The 27,342-nt window shown below is 53.4% G+C and overlaps 1 protein-coding gene and 1 long non-coding RNA gene across 6 annotated transcripts in view; one reads left to right on the top strand and one right to left on the bottom strand.

Moving 5' to 3' along the window:
* Positions 1-27,342, bottom strand: part of INPP5A (inositol polyphosphate-5-phosphatase A) — a 244,174-nt gene that overhangs the window by 114,800 nt on the left and 102,032 nt on the right. For 2 of the 4 annotated variants that reach the window (XR_008510733.2, XM_024253980.2), the window contains exons 3-4: positions 18,640-18,740; positions 13,941-14,028 (exon numbers count right to left, since the gene is read on the bottom strand). The exons of 1 other annotated variant lie outside the window; for it this stretch is intronic. Coding sequence is in view for 2 of the 3 variants with exons in the window: in XM_024253980.2 (XP_024109748.1) it covers positions 13,941-14,028; positions 18,640-18,740 (189 nt within the window). In the remaining variant the exon portion in view is untranslated. The remainder of the gene's footprint in view (positions 1-13,940; positions 14,029-18,639; positions 18,741-27,342) is intronic. One more of the 4 variants, XM_054523089.2, reaches the window with a different exon arrangement.
* LOC129048401 (uncharacterized) lies at positions 7,954-12,162 on the top strand. Of its 2 annotated transcripts, none has more exons than XR_008510735.2 (3): positions 7,954-8,711; positions 10,968-11,357; positions 11,829-12,162. It is a non-coding gene; the product is annotated as an uncharacterized LOC129048401 (long non-coding RNA). The 2 variants fall into 2 exon arrangements; XR_008510734.2 differs by having other exon boundaries at positions 7,970-8,339.

Raw genomic sequence — 27,342 nt, 5'->3', positions numbered from 1 at the left:
AAAATATTTGTTCATTCAGTTTCCTTCGGTCTCCTTCAAAATCATAAAAACCCATCTCCAGGGACGCCGTGCTTGGGTGAGCACAGCCGAGGGGCCCAAGAATTCGCACAGGAAAGAAAGCCAGGCAGAGCGAGGAGCAGCTCATGGGGCTCCGGAAGTGAAACGTCACCTGAGGCCAAATGAACAGAACAACAAGCTAAACTGTGAATCAACCATGGCTATTTCTTTATGTTCACTGCTTCAGTGATTTTCTGTCAAAAAATGCTAACAAGCATGAAAGTCCTTAAGAGCTTTACAATTTTTCAGTTTGTTCGCCAATACCTTTCGTGCAGTGTGTTTGTTTCCCGGGCTGCGTGTGACACGGCACTCGATCACGCCTGTCGGCCGCCTGATGGATCGGCCGTCCACGAGGCACCTTGGCCCAGCCTTTGCCAAAGAGCCTGTTACGGATTTCCCACCCGGGGAGAGCGGGAGAGGAATGATGTGAGTGCGGCCCTGCCCAGCTCACGGCTCAGAAGAGGAGCAAGATGACTTCACCCCCAGGGGGCGAATCAGCTCACAGAGCACCAGGTATCCTCCCCAAAAGGCAAGGAAAGCGTAATGACCCAAAGCCATGTAGACGGCTGCCACAAGCAGACTCCACTGCAAACCAACCCCAGCCAGAAGTAGCACCTGCTGGCTCAGAGTGCAGAGAAAGTGCAGGTGAACATCGACCAAAATCATTCACTGAGTGGGAATAATGTTACATTCAAAATCAATAAAGCCTTACTTAACCTAAAGAATGTCTTTTTGGCAGGGCACGGTGGTTTGCACCTGTAATCCCAGCACTTTCAGAGGCTGAGGCAGGAGGATCACTTGAGGCCAGGAGTTGGAGACCTGGCTGGGCAACACAGTGATACCCAGTCTCTATAAACAGTTTATTTTTAGCCAGGCGTGGTGGTGCACACCTATATCCTCAGCTACTTGGGAGGCTGAGGCCACAGGATCACTTGAGCTCAGGAGTTCAAGGCTGCAGTAAGCCACGACTGCACTACTGCACTCCAGCCTGGGCAACAGAGTGACATCCTGCGTCAAAATAAAATAAGATTTAGCAAGAAGAAAGTCTTTTCAATTTTATATAACATATGCATATGTGTATATAAAATGGAAAATTACTCACACTCTGCCGTTATTTCCTGCAGCGTGCCGAGTTTCCTTAGTTGTAAGACACACAGTGGTGTGCACAGTCCGCTCGTGGGGCCAGCTGCTGACGGAAGTACTTCCCTTTTCAATTAAATCATCTGCAGTTTGACCACTCACAAGCCATCCACCACAAGACTAGATTTTCCTTCTAGAGTGCTAAGATACGTGTAAGTGGCACTGACAGAACCGCACCCATGTGACGTGTAACTGGATGAATCCTGACACATCTACACTGTGAAACCATCACCACAATTAGAAGACTAACATGCCCGTCGCTCCAGAAGGTTCCCTGGGTCCCTTCGCCCCTTGACACAATTTACACTTGGCTCTGGATTGTGTTTGCTAAACGACAGCATGATGGGGTGGGAGCGGAGAGCCGCCAGGCTGGAGCGTGGGTGGGGTGGGCAGTGTGGAAGGGACAGCTGCCTTCCATCCAGCATCCTCACCTCGGCCAAGGTGCGGGGATCTACCGTTCTCCCCTCCTGGGCTTGACCTGGCTTCTCTTTAGTGCTCACTGGAATCCCTCCAGACCCCACTGCAACCCCTTCCCTGGGAAACCACTATCTGTGTTCTGTCATTACAGACTTGTTTGCATTTTTAAGAATATGATACATATGAAATCATATAGAATGCATTTTTGGTTTGGTCTGGATTCTTCTGCCCACCATAATTACTGTGACAATTGATGCACCGTGGTGTACACAGACCGTCCCCTCCTGTTCCCACTCACCTGCTGTGGCTATCTGGGCTGTTGACAGGTTTTGGCTATTCTGAATAAAGCTGCTATGAACATTCAGTCTTAGTGTGGAATGTGCTTTCATTTCTCTTAAGTAAATACTGAGGAGGGAAATGGCTGGGTCATATGGTGTGTGTATTTTTAACGTTTTTTTTTAAGACCTCCGTGTTTTCCCACGTGATTCTGTGATTTTACATTTCCACCACTAACACAACTGCTCCGGTGCTGCCACAGCCTCACTAGCACTTGATACGGTCGTCTTCATAGGTCCAATCGACTGGTTTTGTCTTATAGTGGTTTCTGCTTTTGGTGTCATATTTAAAGAAAGAAGTCCTATGTGATCTTGAGGAAGTTGTATAGTTCTAGCTCTTACGCTAGGTCTATGATCCAGTTCAAGTTAAATTTTTATATGGTTTCAAGTAACGACTGAAGTGAGTTTTTTGCAAACGGCCCTCTAATTGCTACAGCACCCTTTGTTGAAAAGATCATTCACTCACTGTTGAAGTCCACTGATACCTCTGACAAAGATCAATAGTGGGCCACTTTCTAGACTCTCCATAATGTTCTGTAATCTGTTTATCTGGTTTTATGCCAATACTACACTGATTTAATTATTGAGATTTATAAGAAGTCTTAATCAGGTAGTATAAGGACTCCATCTTTATTCATGTTCAAAGTTATTTTGGCCCATTCTAATTCCTCTATATTTACATATACATTTTAGAACCAGCCTAATTTCTACCAAAAAAAAGTCTGCTCAGATTTTGATTAGTAGTGCACTGAATCTTTACATCAATTTGGGGGAGAAATGACATCTTAACAATATTGAGTCTTCTGATCCATGAACATAGTATATCTCTCCATTTATTTAGATCTTATTTAATTTCTCTGAGCAACATATCATAGTTCTCAGTATACAGGTCTTACACATCTTGACCTAATTTATTCCTAAATATTTCATATTTTTGATGCTATTATAAATGGTAATGTTATTTACATTTCAATTTCCAACTGCATCATTTACAAGTTGGCAGCTTACAAGCCACTAACTACATAAAGAGATTCTGAAGACGTAAGCAAAATATTTTTATGTTAGTAAGACCCTTCTATTCATGAAAGCACTTCATTTTGCCTATTTTTTCTTCCTGAAGGAGGTATTGTCCTCATTACTTTCAATGTAGGCAATTCAGTAAAGTTGATCTCAAGCATCAAACAATTTACACGTGGCGCTGGATTGCGTTTTCGAAACCATAGCACGAAGAGGTGGGAGCATGCAGCTGGGGACACAGAGAGACCTGGCTGGATTGTGGGTGGGGGCACTGTGCCAGGGAGAGATGCAGGCTTCATTCCAGGACTGGCTGTGCTTCATCCGGCATCCTCATCTTGGCCAAGGTGCAGGGATTTGGTTTTCCTCCCTCCTGGGTTTGACCCTACTTCTCTTCAGTGCTCAGTATGGGACACTGCCCTAGTTTTGGGCTTAAAGAGAAGGAATCAGAGTCAAAAAAATAAATGTGCACCAATATGGATCACCACTTCTGGTCCTCTCTGTGCATTTACTTCAATAAGAATTTAAAGGGTAGATATCACACAAATGTAGGACTCTACATTTGAAACAACATACTTGTCCCTTCTCCATCTTCCCCCAGTTCTGACTGCCTCACCTCTCTCCCTAAACTCTGTAATGGTCCCCAATGACCCGCTAATCACATTCAAATTTCTTTACCTGATACTCAAAGGACAGTCAAGATTCTAGGCTCTTCTCTCACTGCAAATGGCATCCAGGCAGCCTCTGCTCAGACTCCAGAGCCACTCCCACCTGTTGCTGACACAGGTGCCTCACTGCACCAGATCGCAAACCGACACACCACCTTCTTGTCTGTGCCACCTCCTCCTGCAGGTCTTGTTTGATGTCACCATCAACAGAAGGAGTCTCTTCCTCCTAAGAAGTTTCCTTGAATTTTGTTTTTTAAAAGCTAGTAACACACACACACACACACACACGAGTTCTGCAAGGCATACTATGAAAACAGTAGCTCCTGTCCACTTCAGTCTTCTAGTTCCCAGAGGCAATTATTTCCTTTTAATTGTTTTCTTTTGGTATTTATCTCCATACCTCTAAAGCTTATATTGCCACTTCTTGATTCTCCAGTTTTCAACATTGGCTTTTCAATTTTTCCATGGTGGAAGAAGAGGATTTAACTACTTTATACTATCTTTCCCCTTCACTCAATATCACACACACACTCCATCTCTCACCCCCACCCTCTCAATATTTTCACTTAAATCAATAATCAGTATTTACATCATTATAACGTGCTGTGTGTCACGCATTGGCACACGTCGGTGGAGCGCGGGAACGTGCCGTGGGCCACGCGTCGGCAGAGCGCGGGAACGTGCCCTGGGCCACGCGTCGGCAGAGCGCGGGAACGTGCCCTGGGCCACGCGTCGGCAGAGCGCGGGAACGTGCCGTGGGCCACGCGTCGGCAGAGCGCGGGAACGTGCCGTGGGCCACGCGTCGGCAGAGCGCGGGAACGTGCCGTGGGCCACGCGTCGGCAGAGCGCGGGAACGTGCCGTGGGCCACGCGTCGGCAGAGCGCGGGAACGTGCCGTGGGCCACGCGTCGGCAGAGTGTGAGAATGTGTTGTGTCACGTGTCATGTGCCGTGTCACAGGGAGTATGCTGCGTGTCATGTGTTGTATGTCACATGTCATGTGTCAGGAGCTGCAGGCTGCATGTCCTCAGGTTTCTGGAGCCCAGCTGACAGCACTGGATCCTGCTGTGCGCATCTGGCTGTGTGATGAGGCACTGGACTTCTCCATGCTCCACCTCCAAGGGCAGGCTGCCATGAAGAAGTGCAGACCTGACTGGGGACAGTGCTGGGGAGGAGGCCCTGGTGAGTGCCAGGCAAGGTTGCCGCCTGCCAAGTGGGTTGTTCTCCCAATCCGGCCCTCACTGTGGGCCTGCGTGCAGAGGTCTCCTCCGCAGGGGACGGTGGGTGTGCATCAGCCACATGGCACTCAGCACAGAATACCCACGGATGTGCGGCAGCTGGACCAGGGCATGTTGAGTGAATGGACTGCCATCCCACGGGAGCTGCTCGCCGAGAAGGAACAGTGGATAACCTGGGCACGGTCATCCTTCAAAAGCCTCAGCTTAGACAGCAGCGTCTCCAGACCCGCGTCCGTGGGCGCGCCCCACATGGACCTCATGGCCAGCACTGCTCACCACTCCCTGCCTCACCCAGAGGCAGGGAGGGAACCCTCTGCCCACGGTCCCATGGCTAGATGGCCAGGACTAGCCCCAGAGCTACGGGCCGATGGCAGCTCTCCATCTTTCCAGTTCTGGATGCTTCCAAGGCTGCTCTTGGCAAGGTGCCTTTCTCAGTGCTCCAGCTCCTGACAGGACTTCCTGCTTCCTCAGCCCCAGGCCTCAATCTGAACCCCTGTGCCTCTGAGTCTGCCTGACACCTACAGGGGCACAGCCAGGTCTCCCCGGAAGCGTGGAGAACACGCGTGGGGAGTGGCACCTGCAGAGCTGGGGACCCGCCTGGGCATCTTCGGCTCCTGGGCTGCTCATCCCCAGGGCCCAGGTCGGCAACCTCGGTGGCTGGCAGCTTCCGTTGTGGACGGCAGCTGACTCCAGGTGACGGCAGGAGGAGCTTCCCAGGCAGCCTGTTGAGCACCCACGAGGAAGTGCAGATGCTGGCGGCACCTGTCTTTTTGAACTGCCCCAGGCCCCGTGCCTTCCACTCTCCTGATGGGCACATGGAGCCACCGGGAGCAGCCGGCTGCGTTGGTGGTCTTGGCAGTCTTGGCAGTCTTGGTGGCTTTGGCGGTCTCAGCAGTCTCGGTGGTCTTGGTGGCCTTCCGAAAGGAGAGCTTCTCAAGAGACATACAACCCAGCCTCCCTGGAGCCCAGGGGCCCTAGAGCATCCGTGCCCAGAGACTACCCAGCTGCGGGCAGCTTGCAGACACCCGGGTGCCCATGAGCACTCCGGGGGGGCCAGCAGACTCAGCCCTGTGTGTAAACAGATCAACGCGCGTCAAGGCTGCATCCCAAGGCCCGGCCTGCAGCCAGGAAACACCCTTGTCTCCTTAGAACGCACGGAGCCAGCCACGAAATTAACCTCGTGGCACTTGTTTTCCCACCCGTTTGATGGCCCAATGTCAGCTCAGCTGTTAGAAGGAAATAAAAAAGTCAAGCCTAAATGTACAAAAAATTATGACGGAAAGTCCTAAATAAAGCAGGCTTATTGAGTCAAAAATCAATCAATCAATAAGGGAGTGGATTAGGAGCACCTCATAAGCCCCAAAGAAATAATCTGCCCAAACACTGGGATTTAACAGTGGAGGACCAAATTCCAACACTTTTAGGAAGTAAATAATGAAAAATCAATTCAAAGAAAAAACAGATCAAGAACCCTGGACTCTGACACATTTATTGCTGAATACCATTTCTCGGCTGACCCGAAAACTTTGGAAGGTGTTTATTTACTTTCGACACCTTCCAGAGATCAATATTTTTAATTTGGATCCCAGTTATTATTTTTCACATCACAGCAGCGGGGAGCGGAGTAAAGTGGCTCATATTTCAGTGCTAAAAAGATCGATACGACAGTTTCACCTTCACTGCAGCCCCAGCCGCACATCATCGCGTCCCACGGGGCTGCAGGTGCTGGGGCCGGGGAGCAGGTCATTACCTGCCCGCTGAGCAGACAGCCCGTGATTTAGTGGAGCACGAAGGGCCCGGTGCCCTCAGAAAACCAATCTCGCCCCCTCTCACTTCATCAGGCCTGTCTCCCCCAGGCAGGTGAAGAGGCAGTGAGCCCCAGGGCAGGGCTGGAGCCCTAAGGCAGATGAGTTTTCTCATCATAAACGCGTTTGCCTTTCCTTCCCCTTCTCTGGATCAAAGAACATCCGTAAACTCCATCAATTTTCCATAAATTCCCCCTAAAGTCTTATTTAGGAGAACGAGAGTGGAAGGGGGAGCTCACGGAGGAGGAGGAGGGAAAGCAGAAGGGCCTCTCCCAGGAAGCAGCGGGCCCCCCATTCCTGGGCCACCGCTGGGTACTGGGGCCCCCACCCCAAGAGCACCAGGGCCACTGCCTGGGGGCCATGCCGAGAGCCTGCCTCTTACAGACTCCAGAGCTGGGGGTGGGGGCTGTGAGCTGCCGTGCACAGCACTTGCAAAGGGCATCTGTGCCCCACTTCACTCTCCACAGACCCAGTCGCGGGGGAGGCAGACCCTGCTCCGCAGGAGGCCTGGGCCCCTGGAAAAGCCTAGAAGCCACCAAGGCACGAGCAGAGTCCACCATGGCGGTGCTTGCAGGTCACTCATGGTGCCAGCAGAGACCTGCCCTCTGAGGTGCAAAGGCAGCGCTAGGGGGTGGGAGAGGGGTAAGCCCTGGTTGGTGACCAGCGGCCAGGTGCTGTGGCCACCCTGCTCAGCAGGCCTTGCAGGCTCAAAGTTCTGCTCCGAGCCCAAGAGCCTTGAGTGAGCGGGTGGCGCGGCTTAGCAAGTGCACGGGGCCATCCTGGCTGAGGCAGCCTCCTGCCTCTGGGGCCACTCCCCACGGAGGCCTCCTCCACAAGGAGCTCGGACTTCACTCTCTCTCGCTCAACGCCTCGGCTTGTTGCTGCCCCAGACCCAACTAGGTCATTGGACCCCAGGCTCAGGCCTGCCCAAGTCCCCACACAGCCCTGTCGCTGCTGTCTGCCCAGAGACTCCTGGCACATGGGGTCCCACAGTTCCCCACATGCACCATTTGGGCTGAGTGCCCAGGCCCGTGGAGCCCCTGCTGCATAGCGAAGGGTGCGCATGCCTCCGGGCCACCCGAGCAGCTGTGGAAGGGCAAGGGTCTGCACCGCCCTGGGCCCCTCTAAACTGTCTCCAGCTGCTGCATGTGAAAGCTCATCTCAGGAGCCCGAGGCAACCCTGCTTGGCACTCTCCAGGACCGGCTCACCTGGCCCAGCTGGCTGGCTGCACCTCCAACCCCTCCTTCTGTCTGCCTATGTGGTCACAGAAGGGCTCAGGCAAGAGGCGAGGTGGGGTGGCCCGCACAGCCACCTCCTGTCCCCAGCCGCTCCTCCAACCCCCTCTTCTGCTGACTCCTTGACTCCAGCTGGGGTCCTGTGCAGCAGGTACCTTCCCAAGCAGAGGGGACCCTCCGAGGAGCAGGCACTCTCTGAGCAGGCACAGCTGGCGGGGGCAGGGGTGTCCCTGGAGGCAGTGTGTCCGCCAGGCCACACCTTCTCAGCCCTCTTCCGAAGCTATCTTAATTGTATCAGCAGATAAACCCTTCTGCTCCAACTTTAAGCCATTTTAAAGGCATGGTTTCTTCAAACTTCTTCTGGGTGGGTGGATGAAGAGGAGAGCGGGGCTTTCCTTCTCACACCACCTTCCCTCTAGGAGTTCCTCCAGGTGGGTGGATGAAGAGGAGAGAGGGTCTTTCCTCTCGCACCCTGTCCCCACTGCCACCTTCCCTCTAGAAGCCAGGGCTTTCAGTCCGGTCAGGACAGTCCTGGGCATGGGCCCCAGCAGTGCTCCCAGCTCCCAGCAGGAAAGCTACTGAAGCTCCCAGTCAGTGCTGGGAGGCCTTGAAGAACCTGCTGCAGGTGCCCACACCTGGCCCTCCCGGCCCCACCAGTCTGCGTGGGACCCATGCCCAGCCAGCCGCAAGGCTTCAATGGGACTAGAGCCCAGGACACAGGCTGGGACCTACACTCAGGCACCTGCAGCCCCACACAGCCTCTCTGGGAGGGGTGGGTGACAAGTGAGCCAGAGCCATGGATGGTAAGTCACCAAGCCGAGCTGGGAGGATGGGGTGGCCTTGGCTCCTACCAGGCCCCGCGCAAGCCTCAAGTCACTAAAATAAATACATCCTCTGGGCTTCCCAGGTAGGCCAAATCAGCAGCAAAGCCCAGTGACAGGCCCCCCACCCTTCCCGCTGCACGGCTCCACTCCTGTGGTGAAACCAGACGCAGGTGAGGTTAAGCGAAAATAGATTTGCAACCTCTTCCTCACATAACCCTCTTGGAAGCTGGAGTTCAGGAAAGCCATTACCCTGCGTCCTCTGGCCGACGTCGGCTCTCCGGGCGCTGAGTGATGTGTTCTCGGAGCTCCCTGCGTGCCTGGCAGACAAGACACGGGATTTCTGTGCTGTTGGAGCTTTGGATCAATAGACACTTGGCAGCCCTGGAAAGCCTCGCCCAGGCACTTCTTCAGTGTCGAGGCCCGTGTGGGAGGATGCACCGCGGTGGCTAAGAAATTTCTCTGGGTACCAACATGGTACCGAGACCTCCATGGGGGGGCTTCCTCCAAGCCCTGTCTCCAGTGCTGTGGGTGGACATGTGTTCCCAGGGGTAGGGACACCAGGCTGAACCCAGGAGCAAGGGCTCTGACAAAGGCGCTTCAGGGATGAGGCACACGGACCGCCTGGCACTCAGGTGTCTTCCGGCCTGGCTCTCACCACTTTTCCATCTTCCATGCGGGCGCAGAGCTCGGGGCTCAGCCTGGGCACCTCTTGGGGCCCTCTGCCCTGAGCCAGGCCCACCTCGCCTGGCAGAGTCGGTGCATGTCCATCCCAGCCTCAGCCTCCCAAAGTGCTGGGATTACCGGCGTGAGCCACCGCGCCCGGCCTAATATCCTCATTTTTCAAGCATTAAGAGTTGCCTTCTGATCATCTCCTATAGGAAACTCTCAGGCGCTGCGTGGGCGCCATCTCCTGGTGGCAATGGGCACCTGCAGGTCGCTTGAAGCCCCTCAGCCACGTCCCCCCCACAGGCTCACGCGCCAGGCGCAGCTTCAGGTTCAATCGCCTTCTGGGAACAGGCCACTATTTTCTGATCCCTATTAATACTTGTGACAGCATTTATGTACAAGATAAATTCATTTCAATTTCCTTTTTCAATTAATGGCCTATTATTTGAACCAGACTCAGCTAAAAATATTGCTCCAATACCATCAATCTTGTAAAAATTAAATTTTCCTCCCTCTGACAGCCAGAGGGCACCCGGCTGGGGCAGGAGGGTGATTGTCTGGCTGGCCGCTGCTGCCCAGTTCTGCGCAGAACCCCGGGGAAGTCGGGCCCCGCCGCACAGACACCCCGAGGGCCCCCAGCAAAGACCAGGCCACTGAGGCAGCCAGTGGTGGCCCAGGGGGGCAGCGTTCCAGGGTCCGCCGGCCCAGTCTCAGTGAAAAGACAGGGATGACAGGCCCGCCTGGCGCCAGCTTGGCATGAGCTCCTAACTGGGCATCTGGGGCATCCCGGACCCTCCCACCTGCCAGGCAAGGCTGCCCTCCACCATCCACCTGGCCTAAAGCCTCACTCAGGGCCGTGGCTGTGGGAGAGATCAGGTCCGTGCCCAGAGAGGGAAGCCAGGGCTGGAGCCCACTGAGCTGAAGGGCGGCGGCAGAGGCACGTGAGCTCCCGCAAGGCCCCAGTTCCCCGAGAGCAGGCCTGAGACCCACTCTCACTCCCAAGACTTATCCGGTCCCATTTTCTAGAAACCCTCGTCGTGAGGGTGACTGGAAGAACAGCCTCGGGGCCTCAGACCCAGCACGGCTGCCTCTGGGTGGCCTGTTCAGCCGCCCTGGTGCCCCGCACCCTGGTTTCAGACATCTCAGAGACCTAACTGGGAAGCGTGTGTGCTGAAGAACGGGCGGCCGGGCCCACATCCCTGTCAAGCACTTTGAGGCACCAAGTAAACACTGGCTTCTTCAGGGGAGGGGCCCGGCCCAGCCCCTGTGCTTCCTCCCGAGAGGCACCTTTCCTTTGACAGGTGCGGCCGTGCTCCCCTCACTGAAGGCTGCCGCAGCATCTGCAGTGGGTGCAGACTATTTTGGCATCTCACAGATTTTGAAGGTTCTAGCTTTTCACATAATTTACAATACTTTGTAATTTCTTTGGTGACATTCTCTTTGACTTGAGATTATTAACAAACAAGTTAATTTCCAAATATTTGAGACTTTTCCATATATCTTTTTTATTTACTTCTAATTTAATTCTTTTTGGTAAGAGAATGCGTTTGTATCCTTTCCATCTCACAGAGGCGGGGGCAAGGTCTTTCTGGAACCAGACTCGTGCCCTGGCGACTGTTTTGCTGGAACCACCCAGGGCCAGGGAGGACCCCTGGAAAGAAGGCAGAACAACCCCACAGCTCGTACAGGGCTGGCACGGCCTGTGCCCGGCAGCCAGGTGCAGATGCCCAGATACGCACGCCAGGCAGAGTCTCGGGTGGACCTGAACCCTTAAGCACAGGCCGCTCCGGACCCACCTGGAAAACCCTGAAAGCCAGGTGTGGAGGCAGCCGCAGCCCTCGGGGGCCTGAAGAAGGTTTTGCTGAGGCTTTCGCCCTCCTGTGGAAAGACGTTTTGGTGGAAACAGAACCACAGCATGATGGCTGCCCCTCCGTCAGCCCACGTGTGCCTCGCTCTCAGGTATCCCAGCCAGGCTCGGACAGACGGAGAGGCCTGCTCCGGCCAGGGCCCAGCACGCGGGTGCCTCCTGTCTGTGGCTGCGTCCACCACTGGTCTGGCTGGAGAGCCTCAGACGCCAAGGGTGCGGGTGGCGGGCACTGCTCCTCCGCCCACCTGCACATCAGCCAGCAGGAGGGGACTGTGGGGTCCTCCTGTGGTGCAGAACCTCCTGTCTGTCTCCATCCAGCCCTGTCGGTTTCGCATCTAAGTGAGCTCTGATATTAGGGGCGCACATTCACGACCGCTATGTCCTCCCAAAAAGCTGACCCCTGATCATCGTGAAATGACCGCTCTCAGCCCCGACAACACGCTCGTTCTGAGGGCACCCTGACATGCAGACAGCCACTCCTACTTTCTTCTAACAACTGTTTTGCAAGGTACATCCTCCTCTGTCCCTTCACTTTTAAAATACCTGTGTCTTTATATTTGAAGGAAGCTAGAAAGAGCTGAGCGGCGGTCCCCATGAGGAAGAGGTAGCTGGTGACTGGCAAAGATGAGGCTCCCACGGCTGGGCAGCACGCAGAGGTGGGGAGCAGAGCCCCACTCTTCCAAGGATGACAGGTGGCAAGGAAAGGCCTTCATGTAACGTGCTTTCAGCAATCGGACCTTGGCCTGAGTTGGTATGTTTATTCGGCTTGAAGCTTGTTGCAGTATTTGGATCTTTTTGTAAGTTTCATGGACTGGTGAAGAAATCTGAGCCATGACATCTGTAAGCATCGCCCTGTCTGCCTCCTTTTCCTGCTCCTCCTGGGGCTGCAGCCACACATGTTAGGACACCTGGTATTTCATGGTGATTTCTATTCACTTTTCAGTCCTTGTCTCCATTTCACTTTAATTTTGTGGCTGTCTTCAAGTTCAGTCACCTTCTCTTTTCTTCTGCAACGTCTAATTTGCTGCTCACCCAGTGGTATTTTTCTTTTTCATCTGAATAAGCCCCTACTTGGGAAACACAGGACGCTGGGTCATGGAAAGGATGGCAGAGCTGAGAGAAAGAAGCCGGTAGGGAGGAGGGACCAAGGGGGAGAGGGAGGAGGGCTGATAGGAGGAGCTACATCCTGAGCACAGGGGTGAGGGTCTTGACTCTGGTGTGAGTGGGGGCCCTGCGGCCCGCATGTGCCCCACAGAGCATGAGAAGAGGCCGCTTGTGCATGAGCAGCTGCTTGATAGGGTGAGGGTCGGAGACCGAACGGGGGATTCCCGGGATTGTACAGACTCCACTACTGGTGGGGACCATGCATGGCAGCTGCGTGACCATCTCAGGGACAAGGACATTGATTAACTGGCACTAGATGCCCAAACAAGTGAGATGGCCCTTGAACCCAAAGAGCAATGAGAGTCCCACCCGCAGGGCAGGGGGGCACTGGAGAGCGAAACCCTCAGCACTGCGGCCTACGGGGGCCCACCTGGGAGAGGGCAGATTAACAAGGGCCTGTCACGCGATGGCAGGATGACGGCTAGTGGGCGCTGATGCTGGGGACAGAAGGCCAGAGATGGAGGAGAAGGATGCAGGGCCTCCCCAGAGACGGGGGAGATGGACCCAGGCCGGGGGCACCCAGGGCTTCCCCAGAGATGGGGGAGAAGGATGCAGGCCAGGGGACCCAGGGCCTCCCCAGAGACAGGGGAGATGGACCCAGTCCGGGGCACCCAGGGCCTCCCCAGAGACGGGGGAGATGGACCCAGAACGGGGGACCCAGGGCCTCCCCAGAGATGGGGAGATGGACCCAGGCCAGGGCACCCAGGGCCTCCCCAGAGACGGGGGAGATGGACCCAGAACGGGGGACCCAGGGCCTCCCCAGAGACGGGGGAGACGGACCCAGGCCGGGGCACCCAGGGCATAAAGACGGGATTTAAGATGTGGGTCTCTGAACCAACAGCAAGTTATTCACAACCTGCAGAGTTTCCCCTCCTCTGAGGAGCTTCCTGCACCTTCCCAGACACCTGGTGCCTGTATCTCTGAGGCTGCCACGTCCACCGGGGCCACCCTCTCATGTGTCCACCTGACAGAGGACCGCAGAGGAGGGACAGGTCTTTCCCAGCCCTGTGGAAGGCTCTGTCCCACTCCCCCTGTGCTTACCCTGAGGAACAGCCTCTCTCCGAGGCAGGACGCCGCCCCAGCCCCGCACACTCAGGGCTCAGGAAGGGACGGACCCAGCATGGGAGCAGGGCTGGCGACGGTGGCTCTTGAAGCAATACCGGCTGCTGTCCAACCTCTCATCTACACGCCCAGAGCCCCGGACTCCCTCTTATTTTCACGCACGCTGAGGCCCTGGGCCTCTCCCCGCCTGTCACTCCCCAACTCCCGCTTGGGCTTGGTCTGGAGCCCCAAGACCCTGTGCGTGCTGGGCCACCTTCCCTGCCAGGCCAGCCACGGGCTCAGACCACGAGCAGACCACCAAGCAGGCTGCGGGAGTCCCAGGCAGGGAGGCATGAGCGAGGCTTCAGGCGGGGAGCACCCCGACCCCTCTCCATTTACACAGGCGAAGGGCTGGCTTCCGCCAAGGCCAGCCTGTCTGACCCCTGCACCAGGCAGCGGGAGGGACTCACCGTGAAGTGCTCCTGGGATTTGTAGTTTTCGTCCAGGTAGACTCGAGCTCTGTTATATTCTTTCATCGCATCACTTGACAATAGTTCTCTGGAAGGAAGAAAGTAGGTTCCTGAGGAAAAGCCACACAGACGCCTTGCACCTCATGAGACGCCCACAAGGTATAAGAGGGGCCCCAGCACATGGGCACATCACCGTGAGACCGTCCACCTGTGACAGGCAGAGGGCAGGGAATGGCGGCAGCCACCGCAGGAGGTGGCCTCACGTTCAGCTCTCAGCATGTGCAGAGCTCAAGCTCCCACAGGCTCTGGTCTCCACGCAGCCCATGAGATGCCAGGGTCTGAGGCATCCCAGGGATGGAGACGTTGAGAACTCACCCAAGGTCTCATGCCAGGGAAGCGCAACTCCAAGCTCTGGAGGCGCTCCTGATAGCTCACGCGTGGTCTTAAGCGAGAAACTGGAACCCCAGTAGCCACCAGCACACACAGGTTGGGGCACATGCACCCCAGGGCCCAGGTAGTTCTGTCCCCATCTGCTCCTCCCAGAAGTGGCAGTGAGGATGGTGGTTGAGTTGCCATGGCCTCGCAACCACACAGGAGGGAAAGGACCTTTGGACACGCCATTGTCCCCAACCGTTCATCCTACTGGTCACATTTTATCATCAGGAAGGCCTTAAGGAGACAAGCTCGCCACCATCTCCGCAAAGCATGGCTGCACAGGAGGCCACCGCACACCCCTGGAGCCCGTGAACGGAGGACGAGGCCCCATCTGCCTGGCCCCTCCACGGAGATAGTACATCATCCCCCTACCCACGCTTGCTTATTCAAGCCAGTGGAGAGAGAGGAGACCAGCACCCTGTGATCCAGCCAGTCCATGTGTCAGGAAGAAGGGGGTCCACATTGAAGAAAATAAAACCACACCAGTAGAGAAGGGCAAGGCAAAGAATGCCTTGACAGACTCACACTGATCCCCACGTGGCTTAACTGTTGGCAAACACAACCTTCAACACGCTTTAAGGGAAGAAAACACTAAACAACGTAACATTCACAATGTCTGGCATGCTATCGAAAATAACTTGACATGAGAAGCAGCAACACCACGTGAATGTGTCCCCTCATCCCACGAAGAAGCTGTCAACAGAAACAGACCCGGAAGAGGCAAAAATGATGGAATGAGCTGAAAGCAGCTGGAAACAGTCACTGCAACTGTGACCAGAGAGTGAAAGGAGCACACAGACGGAAGGAAAAGCGAGGACAGGGAAAGCACACGTGAGGCTTCTGGAAGGAGTGGACAGACATAATGTCAGAAATAAAACGAATTGACTGCGTGGACCTAAGAGAAGATCAAAATCTGCAACAGAAAAGAGCCCGGCCACTGAAAAATACAGCAACAGAAGCGATCCAAACCGAAACACAGGGAAAATGAGCTGAAAACAATCAGAAGAGCTTTAGGCCCCTGTGGGGTAGAACCAGGCAATCTAACATCAGGTAACTGGAGCCTGAGAACAAAAGAGAAGGGAAGCAAAAGAAAAATAGTATTTAAAGAAATAATGGACAAACTTTCCCCAAATTTGATTAAAACAATAAACCCACAGACTGCAAATGCTCAAATGGCCCCAAGCAAGATAAACATAAAGAACATCAAAGTAAAGTACAACATAATCAGGTTGCTGCAAACCAGCTATAAAGACAAAACCTAGCAGTGGAGGAAAGGGCACATTATATACAAGAAAATTAAGAGAGAACAATGGCGAGATTCTCACCAGCAACAATGCAATACAGAAGACAATGGGGCGATATCATTAAAGTAGTGAGAGGAAAAAAAAATTGACAAGCTAGAATTCTATTTACAACAAAAACAGCTTTCAAAAATGAGGACAAAGACCTTTTTCAGATAAACAAAAGCTGAGAAAATTCATGAGCAGCTGACTTGTGCTAAAATAAATGTTAAAGAACGTTCTTCAGGCAGAGAGAGAAGGGTGCCAGATAAAAACCAGAATCCACACAAAAGGGCGGAGGGCACTGAAAGCCAGTGAACTGGTCCACATCAAGGGCGTTTCTCTCACGTCTTAATCTTTTAAAAAGAAAATTGTTTAAAGCAAAAGTCATAACACTGTACATTAGGCATAAAGCGCAGATGAAGGAAACACACATGGCATCGCGGGGGCACAAGGCCGTGGGGGCCACACTCCACTGTGAAGCTCTCACACCAAACACAGCAGTATCGTTCCCATCCGGCCCGCGGCGTCCCTGCCTGCTGTGAGGGCGGCGTCCTCCGTGCTCAGGGTGCATCCCCACTTTCTCTTCTCTGGGAAGTGCTTCCCAACAGGGGCTGCTTCCCTTCTCTTACCGACTTACTGAGTTCTTCATATATTTAAACTCTCGTTTTTGTCAGTAAGGTGTGCTGCAGATATTTTTTCCCGAAGTGGCTGAATTTTGACTTCATTTTGAGTTACTTCATTTTGAGTGCCTTCTCATAAGCAAATGCTTAGTTCAAACATGGCCACATTTTTCGGCCTTCTATTCTGTAGGCTGCACTTCCTGCACATTTTAAAAGAAATCTCTCATCCCAAAACTATAAAGATTTTCTCCTATATTTTAGACTGAAATTTTTAATGTTGCCTTTTACATTTATATAATTAATACAACTGAAATTCGTCTTATGTAGGGTGAGTGAGAAGTGGCTGCTTATGACACAAAGCAGGGATCCAATTACATTTTTCCCAACAGGACACCAATGATCCCATGCCCCTGCCCACGTCCCCACCCATCCTCCCCCAGGTGCAGCCTCGAGGGTCTGGGCGGGGCCTCGACTCCGCTCTCCTCTCTCTGGGCTGCGAACCTGCCTCGGCTCTCCTCTCAGGGCCTGTGCACCTGCCTCGATCCGCTCTCCTCTCTAGGCTGCGCACCTGCCTCGATCCGCTCTCCTCTCTGGGCTGCGCACCTGCCTCGATCCGCTCTCCTCTCCGGGCCTGCGCCATGCCACCTGCCCCAGTGCTTCTTCGGAATGAGCCCTGGGGTCCAGCTAGGTGAGAACCCACTTTGTTTTCCTTCAGGATTCTTGTAACTATTCTTGACCCTTTGCTCTTATATAGCAATTTTAGTATTAGTCTATTGAATGTTAGGAAAAATGCCACTAAGATTTTAATTAAAACTGCCTTAAACTGGCCAGGCATGGTGGCTCATGCCTGTAATCCCAGCACTTTGGGGGGCCAAGGTGGGCAGATCACAAGGTCAGGAGATCGAGGCCATCCTACCTAACATGGTGAAACCCCGTCTCTACTAAAAAAACACAAAAAAATTAGCTGGGTGTGGTGGCGGGCACCTGTAGTCCCAGCTACTTGGGAGGCTGAGGCAGGAGAATGGCATGAACCCGGGAGGCGGAGCTTGCAGTGAGCCGAGATAGCGCCACTGCACTCTGGCCTGGGCGACCGCGCAAGACTCTGTCTCAAAAAAAAAAAAAAGAAAGAAAAAAAAACTGCCTTAAGTTATAGATTATTTTGGGAAGTTGTGGCAGTTTTTTTTAGCAGCTGAAACCACCACTTTGTTCTGCTAAAGGACCCTGCGCTGCGAGTTCAACACGGAGGCCTATGTCACTCCACGACTGCCAGCACCTGGACAGCAAGAATGCAGCCCCCCAACGCAGGAATGTGCTAAGGCCACACTGTAGGGGACACAGAGGACGGGCTTCATGGCTGCGGCCTCGGGAAAATACAGCAGCCACTATTAGCAACAGCCGATAGGAGGCCCCATGTCTGAACATAAGCCTGCCTTCCCCTACCTGCTCCTGTCCACTCCTGGATGCCTCAGGTCCGGGCGCCCCCTCTCCCCAGGCAGGACCCAGTTGGGCCCGCCCTGTCAGAAGCCTCAGGGTGTGCACATTGGGACTACCTGTGGGGCACCTTCCTCCTAAACGATGGAGATTTCGCCTCCAAGGAGGATAGACGCTCCCAGGCGACCTCCCTGAGACAGACTTCGCAGTGGGATGTGAACCCCAGCCACCGCAGGCCCAGGCCTCAGACACACACACACGGAGACGGCTCCACTGGTATCTGGGGCTCACGTCCCCTGGCCCGAGAGCACAGACCCTCGCCGTGTAGAGGCAGCAGGCTGTCACTCCGTGGCCTTCTGTCGCCGCCCCAAGGAGGCTCGCGGCCACACATCTGGGCCACTCCTCTCCTTGGACACGTCTGGGCCACTCCTCTCCTTGGACACGTCTGGGCCACTCCTCTCCTTGGACACGTCTGGGCCACTCCTCTCCTTGGACACGTCTGGGCCACTCCTCTCCTTGGACACGTCTGGGCCACTCCTCTCCTTGGACACGTCTGGGCCACTCCTCTCCTTGGACACGTCTGGGCCACTCCTCTCCTTGGACACGTCTGGGCCACTCCTCTCCTTGGACACGTCTGGGCCACTCCTCTCCTTGGACACGTCTGGGCCACTCCTCTCCTTGGACACGTCTGGGCCACTCCTCTCCTTGGACACGTCTGGGCCACTCCTCTCTTTGGACACGTCTGGGCCACTCCTCTCTTTGGACACGTCTGGGCCACTCCTCTCTTTGGAAAACTGAGACTCAGCCAAGATGACCCCCAGGCGAGTCCCAAATGGTGAGGCTGGTGATCACAGTACCATGAAAAGACACCCGCCGGCGCCCCACACCCCCGGGAAGTGGACACACACCAGCACCTGCCCCTAGACTTACTTGACGAACTTGTCCACGTGGGACATGGAGGCCTCGTAGTTCTTCCCTCCAAACTCCTGACAGTGCAAAGCCATGAAGTGCGGCTTGTGTGTGTGCACGACCTGGAGGGAGAGAAGCACACTGTCAGGGTCGTCGGAGCCGTCCACAGAGCCACACGTGGCACCGCCCCCTCCACCGCCCCCACGGCCTGGGAGCCACCAGGGTCTGGCAGAGATGGGGCCCCATGTCTGCGACCATGGGTTCTTCTGGACAGATTCTAGGAGTCACCTCGCCTTCGTGCTTCCAGTTATTTATATTTCCAGTGCTTTTCATTTTCCCATTACTATAAATTCCATAGAAAAGAGTCCAGATTTCTCAGAAGCCTCTTCAAACATCTAGAGGCCTTTTTTCTAGTTAAAAAAAAGTTACGCATGTTTACTGCAGAGCATCTGGGAGCCTCAAGATCAACTGGTCACAATCTCACCAGGAAGTCAGCCATTAGCAACACCCAGGCACAACCCCAGCAAGGGTGCACACGTGTGCATGCGTGTGCGGGAGCACGTACCAGCACACGTGTGCCACAGCATGTGTGCGTACACATGTGCCTATGTATGCATGTGTTCATGCATGTAGGAGGCAGGCACTCCGCCGCCTGTTCACAGCCTGGGAGGACGCCGACACACAGCAGCAACTCACGCAAGGTCACTTCCACTAAGTGGCAGAGCCGGGAACCTGAGCCTGGCATCACAGCCACTGGTCCCTCCGCCCCGCCCGCCCCATCAAGGCTCCCAGGCCCCCGACATGTCTCTGAGGTCCCCGGCAAGGATTCTGACTCAAGCAATCACCGCTGCAGCGTGCTGAATCTGTCCCAAACTTTTACAGCTAAAGAGCAGTGCAACAAATATCCTTGTCAGTGCGGCTTCCTGTGTGACCTGGTGGCTTCCACCAAGAGGCTCTGAGAGGACGCACGGGCAGAGAATTCGGAGAGCGGATGCAGTATTGACATGGCCTCTCCTCGTTCCAGGTTCCCGTCTATTTCCCACTGTCAGTCCAGCCACTGCCCCGCACCGCACACCTCGCCACTCATGGGAGTCCTGACAGCCGCAGGCCAGGACACGAACCATCTCACCCAGCAGGAAACCCTGGGTGGGACACACGCGAGGCAGCCGGGGAGCCACATGTCACTTGAGCAGGATGAGGGGTGAGGCACTGGTTGACCCCGCTCCCCTGCAACACATGACGTGCAGCGCTTCCAAGGAGCAAGCCCCCGACGGGGCTCTCTGTCTGGTGCTGGGGTGGTGGCGCCCCGACAGCCACTGAGGGCCCAGAAGGACGAGCTTCCTTGGAGGAGGGGAAAGGCGGGGAGACAAGGGGCCGGTGCCGTCTGTGCTGGGCTTGGGAGCCTGGAGGTGCTCACGACGACACGGCACTCACTGTGAGCCAGATGGAGCTGTGGGCATGGCCCACCTCCCAAGAGCCCAGCGGCCACGGTCCAGGGCACAGCTGAGCAAGTGGGCAGCCAGCAAGGGAAGACGGGCTCAGGCTGGGGAGACAGAAACAGCTCTGACCAGGCCCCGTGCACAGGCTCCATCTGTGCTGCAGGTAGCAGCGGCAGCAGGAGACAAGGGCGGCCGTGCCTGAGTTCGCAGCGTGGATGCACCCCGTGGGCCCCTCCCTCCTGCGCGTGGCCATGGGCGTGGGCTCCCCGGGCACTCAGGAGGCCAGACAGCCCACTGCCTTCAAGCCCAGGCGGTGCACTTCTCCCTAACAGATGGCCCAACGTGGTTCCCAAGGGCCAGCTGTCCCTCTGGGCTGTGCTCAAAACAACAGAAGTTCTGAAAACAGACAACCCTTGGTGCCGGTGGTCTGAGTGTTTCCGGTGGTCTGTTTCCAGGCTGTCTTGATGCACAACTCTGGTTTTGTTGTGGTGCCTGAGGGTAGAGGAAGAGTGGGTGGGCTTGAGATCTACCACGCCTCCCTGGCACAGAAGAGGCCTGTGTCCACACGCCCTAGGACACCATGGGGCAATCGGCTGCAGGGTCACCAAGCTCTGGAGCCTCCACGAACCCATGAGTAGGAGGCGACATCAGCACTCTCCTCACTCACAGGGCGCCGGGACCCAAGGTGATGGATGCCGTGGGTATAGTGGCGCATGGCTGGGCACAGGAACCGACGCTGCTTTTGCTTCTATGCCAGAGCTCCTGGCCTTGGTCACGGCACCTCGAATGCACCAGCAGAATTAGTAACTCACAGCGTCCTCAGACCTGGGCCAGGATGACGCTTTTATGCCCTTTGACTTCCTCTCATCCCCCATCCCTTCACCATTCCTGCTAGGTCTCAGAATCCAAACACTAAGCTGCCCGTCCTAAGACAACATATTTATTACACTTATAGTTTATTTCATTTTATTTCATTTAATTTCATTTGAGACAGGGTCTCACTCTGTTGCCCAGGCTGGAGTACAGTGGTGTGATCATAGCTCACGGCAGCCTCCAACTCCTGGGCTTGAGTGATCTCCCACCTCAGCCTCCCAAAGTGCTGGGACTACAGGTGTGAGTCCCCATATGTGGCCTCAAAATCCTGCAGGCCTGTGACTTTTCTCACTAGACTGCCTCAATTCCCGTACCACCCAGAAAAAGACAGTGGCAGTAGTACAATATTCTTGGATGTGTTTAGGTTTATTTTGTGCCTTTCTTAGTCTTTAATAGTTGAATTCCTTCTATATACTAGCAGAGCTAACTGATTAAACCATACCTCTATGGGGGGGAAAAAAACCCTATATTCAATATATCTTAATTGGTAAACCCAATGACCTTGCTAATTAATAGTATTTGAAACTAAATTTTAACAAATCACTAAGTTTAAATAAACAACTGAGGAAAATGACTCCTCTTCTCCGTGACATTCATTTAAAGTCAACATCTCCCACAGAGCGACCTGGCAACAACTGCTTTGTACTGGACGGAACGTGAGTTCAGCTACGACATATACTCTCAGTTTCCCCAAGCTGGCAAGATTTCAAGCACGTGACAGAAAAGCAGGATGATGAAGAGTTATGACATGTAAAATTACCACCGAGCTTCATCGGCAGGTCTTTATCCTCATGTGCGGCCGCCCCTCCACGTGGACAGTTGGGTCAGAAGTCTTACGTATATATTTTCATGCAGTTATTGACAAACGGTCCCACTAACTTAAGCCAGAACAGCTTGGTTTTTCTCAAAAGCAAGTGTACGTTACATGGATGTGCTCCTAAGCAAAGCCCCCACCAACAAAGGCCAGGCCTCCTCAAACAGAGGGGACCCCTGCTCCCAGAGTGATGGGGGAGGAGAGCGGGCTGTGACGCACACAGCTCTGTAGGCAAACGCCATTACAAGAAAAGATGTGTCCTCGGATTCCAACGACCTCACAGATAACTAGATTTTACAGCATTTCTCGGGCTGTCACGGCAGGAGTGAGGAGGTGGAGAAACTGCAGCTATGCTGGCATAGCCGCCACATCAGGGGCCCCGGAACACCAGACGCACAGTGAGACACAGCCCTGATGCGAAAGGACGGCCGGCGAGCCGCATGGAGAAGAACCGAGAACACGAGGGCTTCTCAGGTGTCATCCCCAGCCCGCCGGACACCACACAGAGCAAGTGCTGCACGCTGGGGCTCTGCTGCTGCCCCTCTGCTGGAAACGCCTCCACCCACTCCCCACACCCCGGGCCTCCTCTGCAGACGGGCTCCAGGCTGTCCCCAGACCGCAGATGAGCTCCAGGCTGTCCCCAGACCGCAGACGGGCTCCAGGCTGTCCCCAGACCGCAGACGAGCTGCAGTCTGTCCCCAGGCCGCAGACGGGCTCCAGGCTGTCCCCAGACCGCAGACGGGCTCCAGGCTGTCCCCAGACCGCAGACGGGCTCCAGGCTGTCCCCAGACCGCAGACGGGCTCCAGGCTGTTCCCAGAAGGCCGCCCCTTCCCGCTGGACTCCCAGATGGCTTTGTGAACCTCCTTTTCCTCTGCAGTCACAGGCTGCTCTCCACATCCCCTCCCACTGGACCATGAGCCCTGAACCCTGACGCGCCAGCGCTGGTCCACGCTGGGGAGCCCTGCTGGTGTGCCCCACACCCTGACCATGCACGGGGGTGATGACGCCCTCAAAGCTGAAGTGAGAGGATGCTTCAGAAACACAAAATGTTGCATCAGGAGAAGCCCAGGGTTCCCACACATCTACAACAGGTTACGGAGATGGGTACCCCAAACAGAGGAAAGGCCACACTTCCTTTGAAAACCAAGTTTCAAAATGAGAAGTTTCAGAAGAAAAGCAATGAACGACTATAGAAAAGAGCAGGGCACTGAATGGCAGCAAATGATGCTATTGTTCCTCCACACCCACAAATCAAACCACCTCCACGCACGGTTTACAACACGGGCCCTTGCGAAGCTGTCCTGGAGCAGACTGCAGGTGAGCTAACACCCAGTCCCTGGAGCTTCTGCTGAAAGACTGGGCTCAGAAAATCGCCCTCTGGCATGGGGTCATCTCACTCCACAAAGGCACAGGCAAACTGTCTGAGGAATTCATGAAGGAGAAGGACGACATCCTGGTTAGATCCATCCGGATAGCTGGACTAGTTAGCTGCATGGAGAACTGTAACTTCACATATTATAAACTCTGTCTAGGAGACAGAATTATGGTCTAGAATGGATTGGCACAACAAGAAAGTTTACATCCATGAGTATATAATGAGCCTGAGAGCCTCCAGGCATTGGTCATCTTGAAATCAGGGTGTTATTTTGAATCCCGACATCGTTTGGAAAACTGGCAAATAAGGGGAATGGAGCAACGCATTATCCTGCCTTTCTTGGACAATCGGTGTCTCTGGAAAAGCACACGGGACACAGTCCCTCTTTACAGAAACACTCCTACCAAAAAGTGAAAAAGAAATGGTAGAATTAGAATACAGCCATTTTACAATTCTTAATGACGCGGTGAATCGAGGTAGTGAACACCAGCAGCTGCTAATACCACAAAGAGACACAGACGGAGGGGTGAGCAGAGCACATGCCTCCCGATGAAAGCTATAACGCCACGGCAAAGCATCCCGGCGGAAAAACTGAACCCACGTCGAATCTAGACGGAGGCCGATTCCAGGAAATGGGAGACAGCACGCTGAGCACAGCCACAGGACACCTCCAGCCACAGGACCACGGACACTGCATGGGGGACACTGGATGCCTTCCACAGATAAGCGCTGGCAAAGAGGGGCAAAGAAGAACAGGAAACGGCCGAGAGAAAGGAAGGTGTACAGAGACACGCATCAACTAACAGGCACTGTGAGGGCATATCAGCAGGGGCTCCGGTTTTGCCATGGGAGCATGAGGCCCTCAGAGGCCATTGTTCTCGCCGAGGACAACCACACACTAAAAACAAAACATGCGCCCGAGGAGGCTGAGAGGTAAAGAGAGGGAGACAGGCAGCGCCGGGAGTCAGAGCCTGGAGAAGTGATACACAGGGTGAGTCTCTTATTCTTTCCCTCTTCGGGCTTTGCCCAAGCCTGGGCCACACTTACGGGAGCAGCAGAATGTGGACCCCACAAATCCAGAGGAAACCCCACCCTCTCTCTGGCCAGAAGAGCAACAGAAAGAAGCCCAGACTAGCCGGACGGTGCGGGGCAACCCTGGAGGGAAGAGCTAGGAAGAGGGAACCCTAAGTCTGTGTATGAACCCGCTTGAGTCTCCAATAACCCCAAACACACACGTGTGACAACCCACGCGGGCGAGCAGAGGCTCTGAGCAGTGAGGTGGGCTCTGACCAGCACCCAGCATGAGACTGAGCTTATGGTCTGTACCTCATCAGGGTGAATGCGTGCATGCTGAGAACTGTAAGAAAAGCCAGTGTCTACACAACGCAGCATCCACAACAACCAGGACACAACCCTGAGTTGTCGGAATCTGAAAACGTGGCACGCGTTTAATAGAAAGAATGACAGACAGATGCCACCACTAAGACAACACCAATGCCGGACACAGCAGAGGAAGGTTTTCAAGCAACAACTACAATATGCTCCATGAGGTCAAAGTAAATACTCTTGAAATAAATGGAAAGATAGAAAATTTCAACAGAAACTATAAAGGAGAAACAAATGGAAATTTCAAAAACTAAAAACATTTATACAATATCTGAAATAAATGACCAGAAGGACTCAATGGTAAAATGAAGATGACAGAGAACAGCTGGCAAATCTGAAGATAAGTCAATAGAAATTACTGAAATCAAAGAACAGAAAGCACAAAGGTTCAGCAAAAGCCAGCAGAGCCTCCAGAAAATGGCATGACGTCTACTCTACGCGTAGTCGGAGAGACAGAGGGAGAGGAGAAACAGATGGTGCATGAGAAAAACACTCGGAAAAAACAACGGCCAAAATGCCCCCAAATTTAGTGAAAGACATATATTTACAGATTCTAGAACCTTAGTGAGTGCCTAACAAGATAAATTCAAACAAATAACAAGATAAATTCAAAGAAATTCCTATCTAGGCACGTCTGTGCCACATTTTATCATAATCAAACTGAAGGAAACAAAGATATATTAATAGAAAAAACTTCTGAAACCAACTGGACAGAAGTAAGAGAACACACATACAGGAAGGAGTCAACAATTCAAATTACCATGGATTTCTTATCAGGAAACCTGGAGGCCAAAAGACAGTGGAACAAGGCCTTTCAATTGCTGAAGGAAAAAAAAAAAGTCAACCCAGAAGTCAGTATCTATTGAAAATATTCCTCAGGAATGAAGGCAAAGGGAAACATTTTCGCACAAAAGAAAACTAAGTGAACGTTCCACCAGCAGGTCTGCTGGAAACTGACGGCCGAGCAGGGCTGGAGAGGAATGATCCGGGGGCAGCTTGGATCTCCAAGAACAAGGAAAGGCAGGAAAAACGGGAAGTACCTGGGTAAATATAAAAGATTACATTTTTTCTTCTTGGGTTCTTTAAAATACATAGAATAAGCCTCCAGGGTAGCTGAAGACAGCCTACTCCCAAAAATTTGCTCCCCAATTTTCTATGTAGGCAGGGAATGTGATATATAATGAATGTAATATATGAACTATGTTTTATATATATATATGTAACTTATATATATAGAAAAACCCAAATTGCAGCCTCAGCGTGACTTGAAAAAAAAGTGGAAGCTGCCAGGCTCGATGGCTCACACCTGTAATCCCAGCACTTTGGGAGGCCGAGGCGGGTGGATCACCTGAGGTCAGAAGTTCGAGACCAGCCTGGCCAATATGGTGAAATCCTGTCTCTACTAAAAATACAAAAATTAGCCAGGCATGGTAGCAGGCGCCTGTAATCCCAGCTACTTGGGAGGCTAAGGCAGGAGAATCGCATAAACCCAAGAGGCGGAGGCTGCAGTGCTCCGAGATTGTGCCACTGCACTCCATCCTGGGTGACACAGCAACATTCTGTCTCAAAAATAAATAAATAAATAAATAAAATAAAATAAAATAAAATTGGAAGCTACAAATAGCAGTGAATAAAACGAGGAAAAATCCAGACTCCAGAAGGTGATCTCTCGGGCTCCAGGACTGCCCCGGCTGGGGTGCAAGGCTTTGTGAAGCACAAAGGCACAGCAAGAAACACCACAAGAGAGGGAAGGGAGACGCCAGGGAAGAGACACACGGAGAGTCAAACACACAGCCAGCAAGTCCGGAGGCTAAAGATTCTGGAAGAGCATCCCAGCGCATCCAAGCGTGGGTCGGAACACAAGGCGAGACTTGGAGGCCGCTGTGATGGAAAGTGGGAGGCCCAGCCTAGCCAGGACAGCCATGCTTCAAGGGCACTACTGAGACACTACCAATGAAGAAGAGGAAAAGATTTTTAAAAAGAGGGAGAAGTAGCAGCCCTGAGTCACCAGGTGGCAAAGGAGAAAGGAAGAAAAGGCAGGAAAAGAGGGACTTGAAAGAGAAAGACCGCCAGCAAATCAGAGAAGGAACAACTCCCAGACCCCAATCACTGCCCAACTTCCAAAGCCAGTGAATGCACTTGGACTTTGCAATACCGACAGAAGAGGGTGCTATTAAACTAGGAATCTTGCAAAACCCCTACTCCCACTAAAGAAGAGCAAAAGGAAGTCCCTACAAAACGGCTGTAAAAAAAAGACAAAAAATTGTACACACACAAACTGAGGGAAACGTGCCCAACCCGAGGAAAACGACCCTGAGGCAGAACAGGACGGGAGCCCACATTGTAGATAAAATCAAATCTACTCAAGCAGTTGAGAATATGAAAAACCATCTCACATCAGAGATGCGAAACTAAAATACAGAATGGACCACAGGGAGAAAGAGACAGAGAGCGCCCCTCAACCTCGGGGGCGGCAGAGGCAAAGCACAGAACAGTCATGACGGAGGACAACAGCCACAGCAGGTGCCAGGAGGGTCACTGGAAGGAAACCCCAACATGAGCATCAAAGCCAGAAAACTCCACGGAGAAAGCAAAATCGCGCAGAGAAAACCGCGTGAGAGAAAAAGTGACCGTGGGAGACAGGCAGAGAAGGAGGAACATTTGGAGGATCGGGGACCCAAAGGACACCCGAAACACCTAACATTTAAAACTATAACCCAGGAAAACTTCAAAACAGAAAAAGACCCGCACTTACACACTGAAAGGCTCACTGAATACTTCAGAAAATTAACCCAAAGCAATCAACTCCAAGATTTCAAAGATAAAGATAAGATCC

Source organism: Pongo abelii, chromosome 8 (genome assembly GCF_028885655.2).
Source record: "Pongo abelii isolate AG06213 chromosome 8, NHGRI_mPonAbe1-v2.0_pri, whole genome shotgun sequence".
NCBI lineage: Eukaryota > Metazoa > Chordata > Mammalia > Primates > Hominidae > Pongo > Pongo abelii.
Note: the sequence above shows the minus strand (reverse complement) of the source record. Positions and strands in the feature narration are given on the sequence as shown.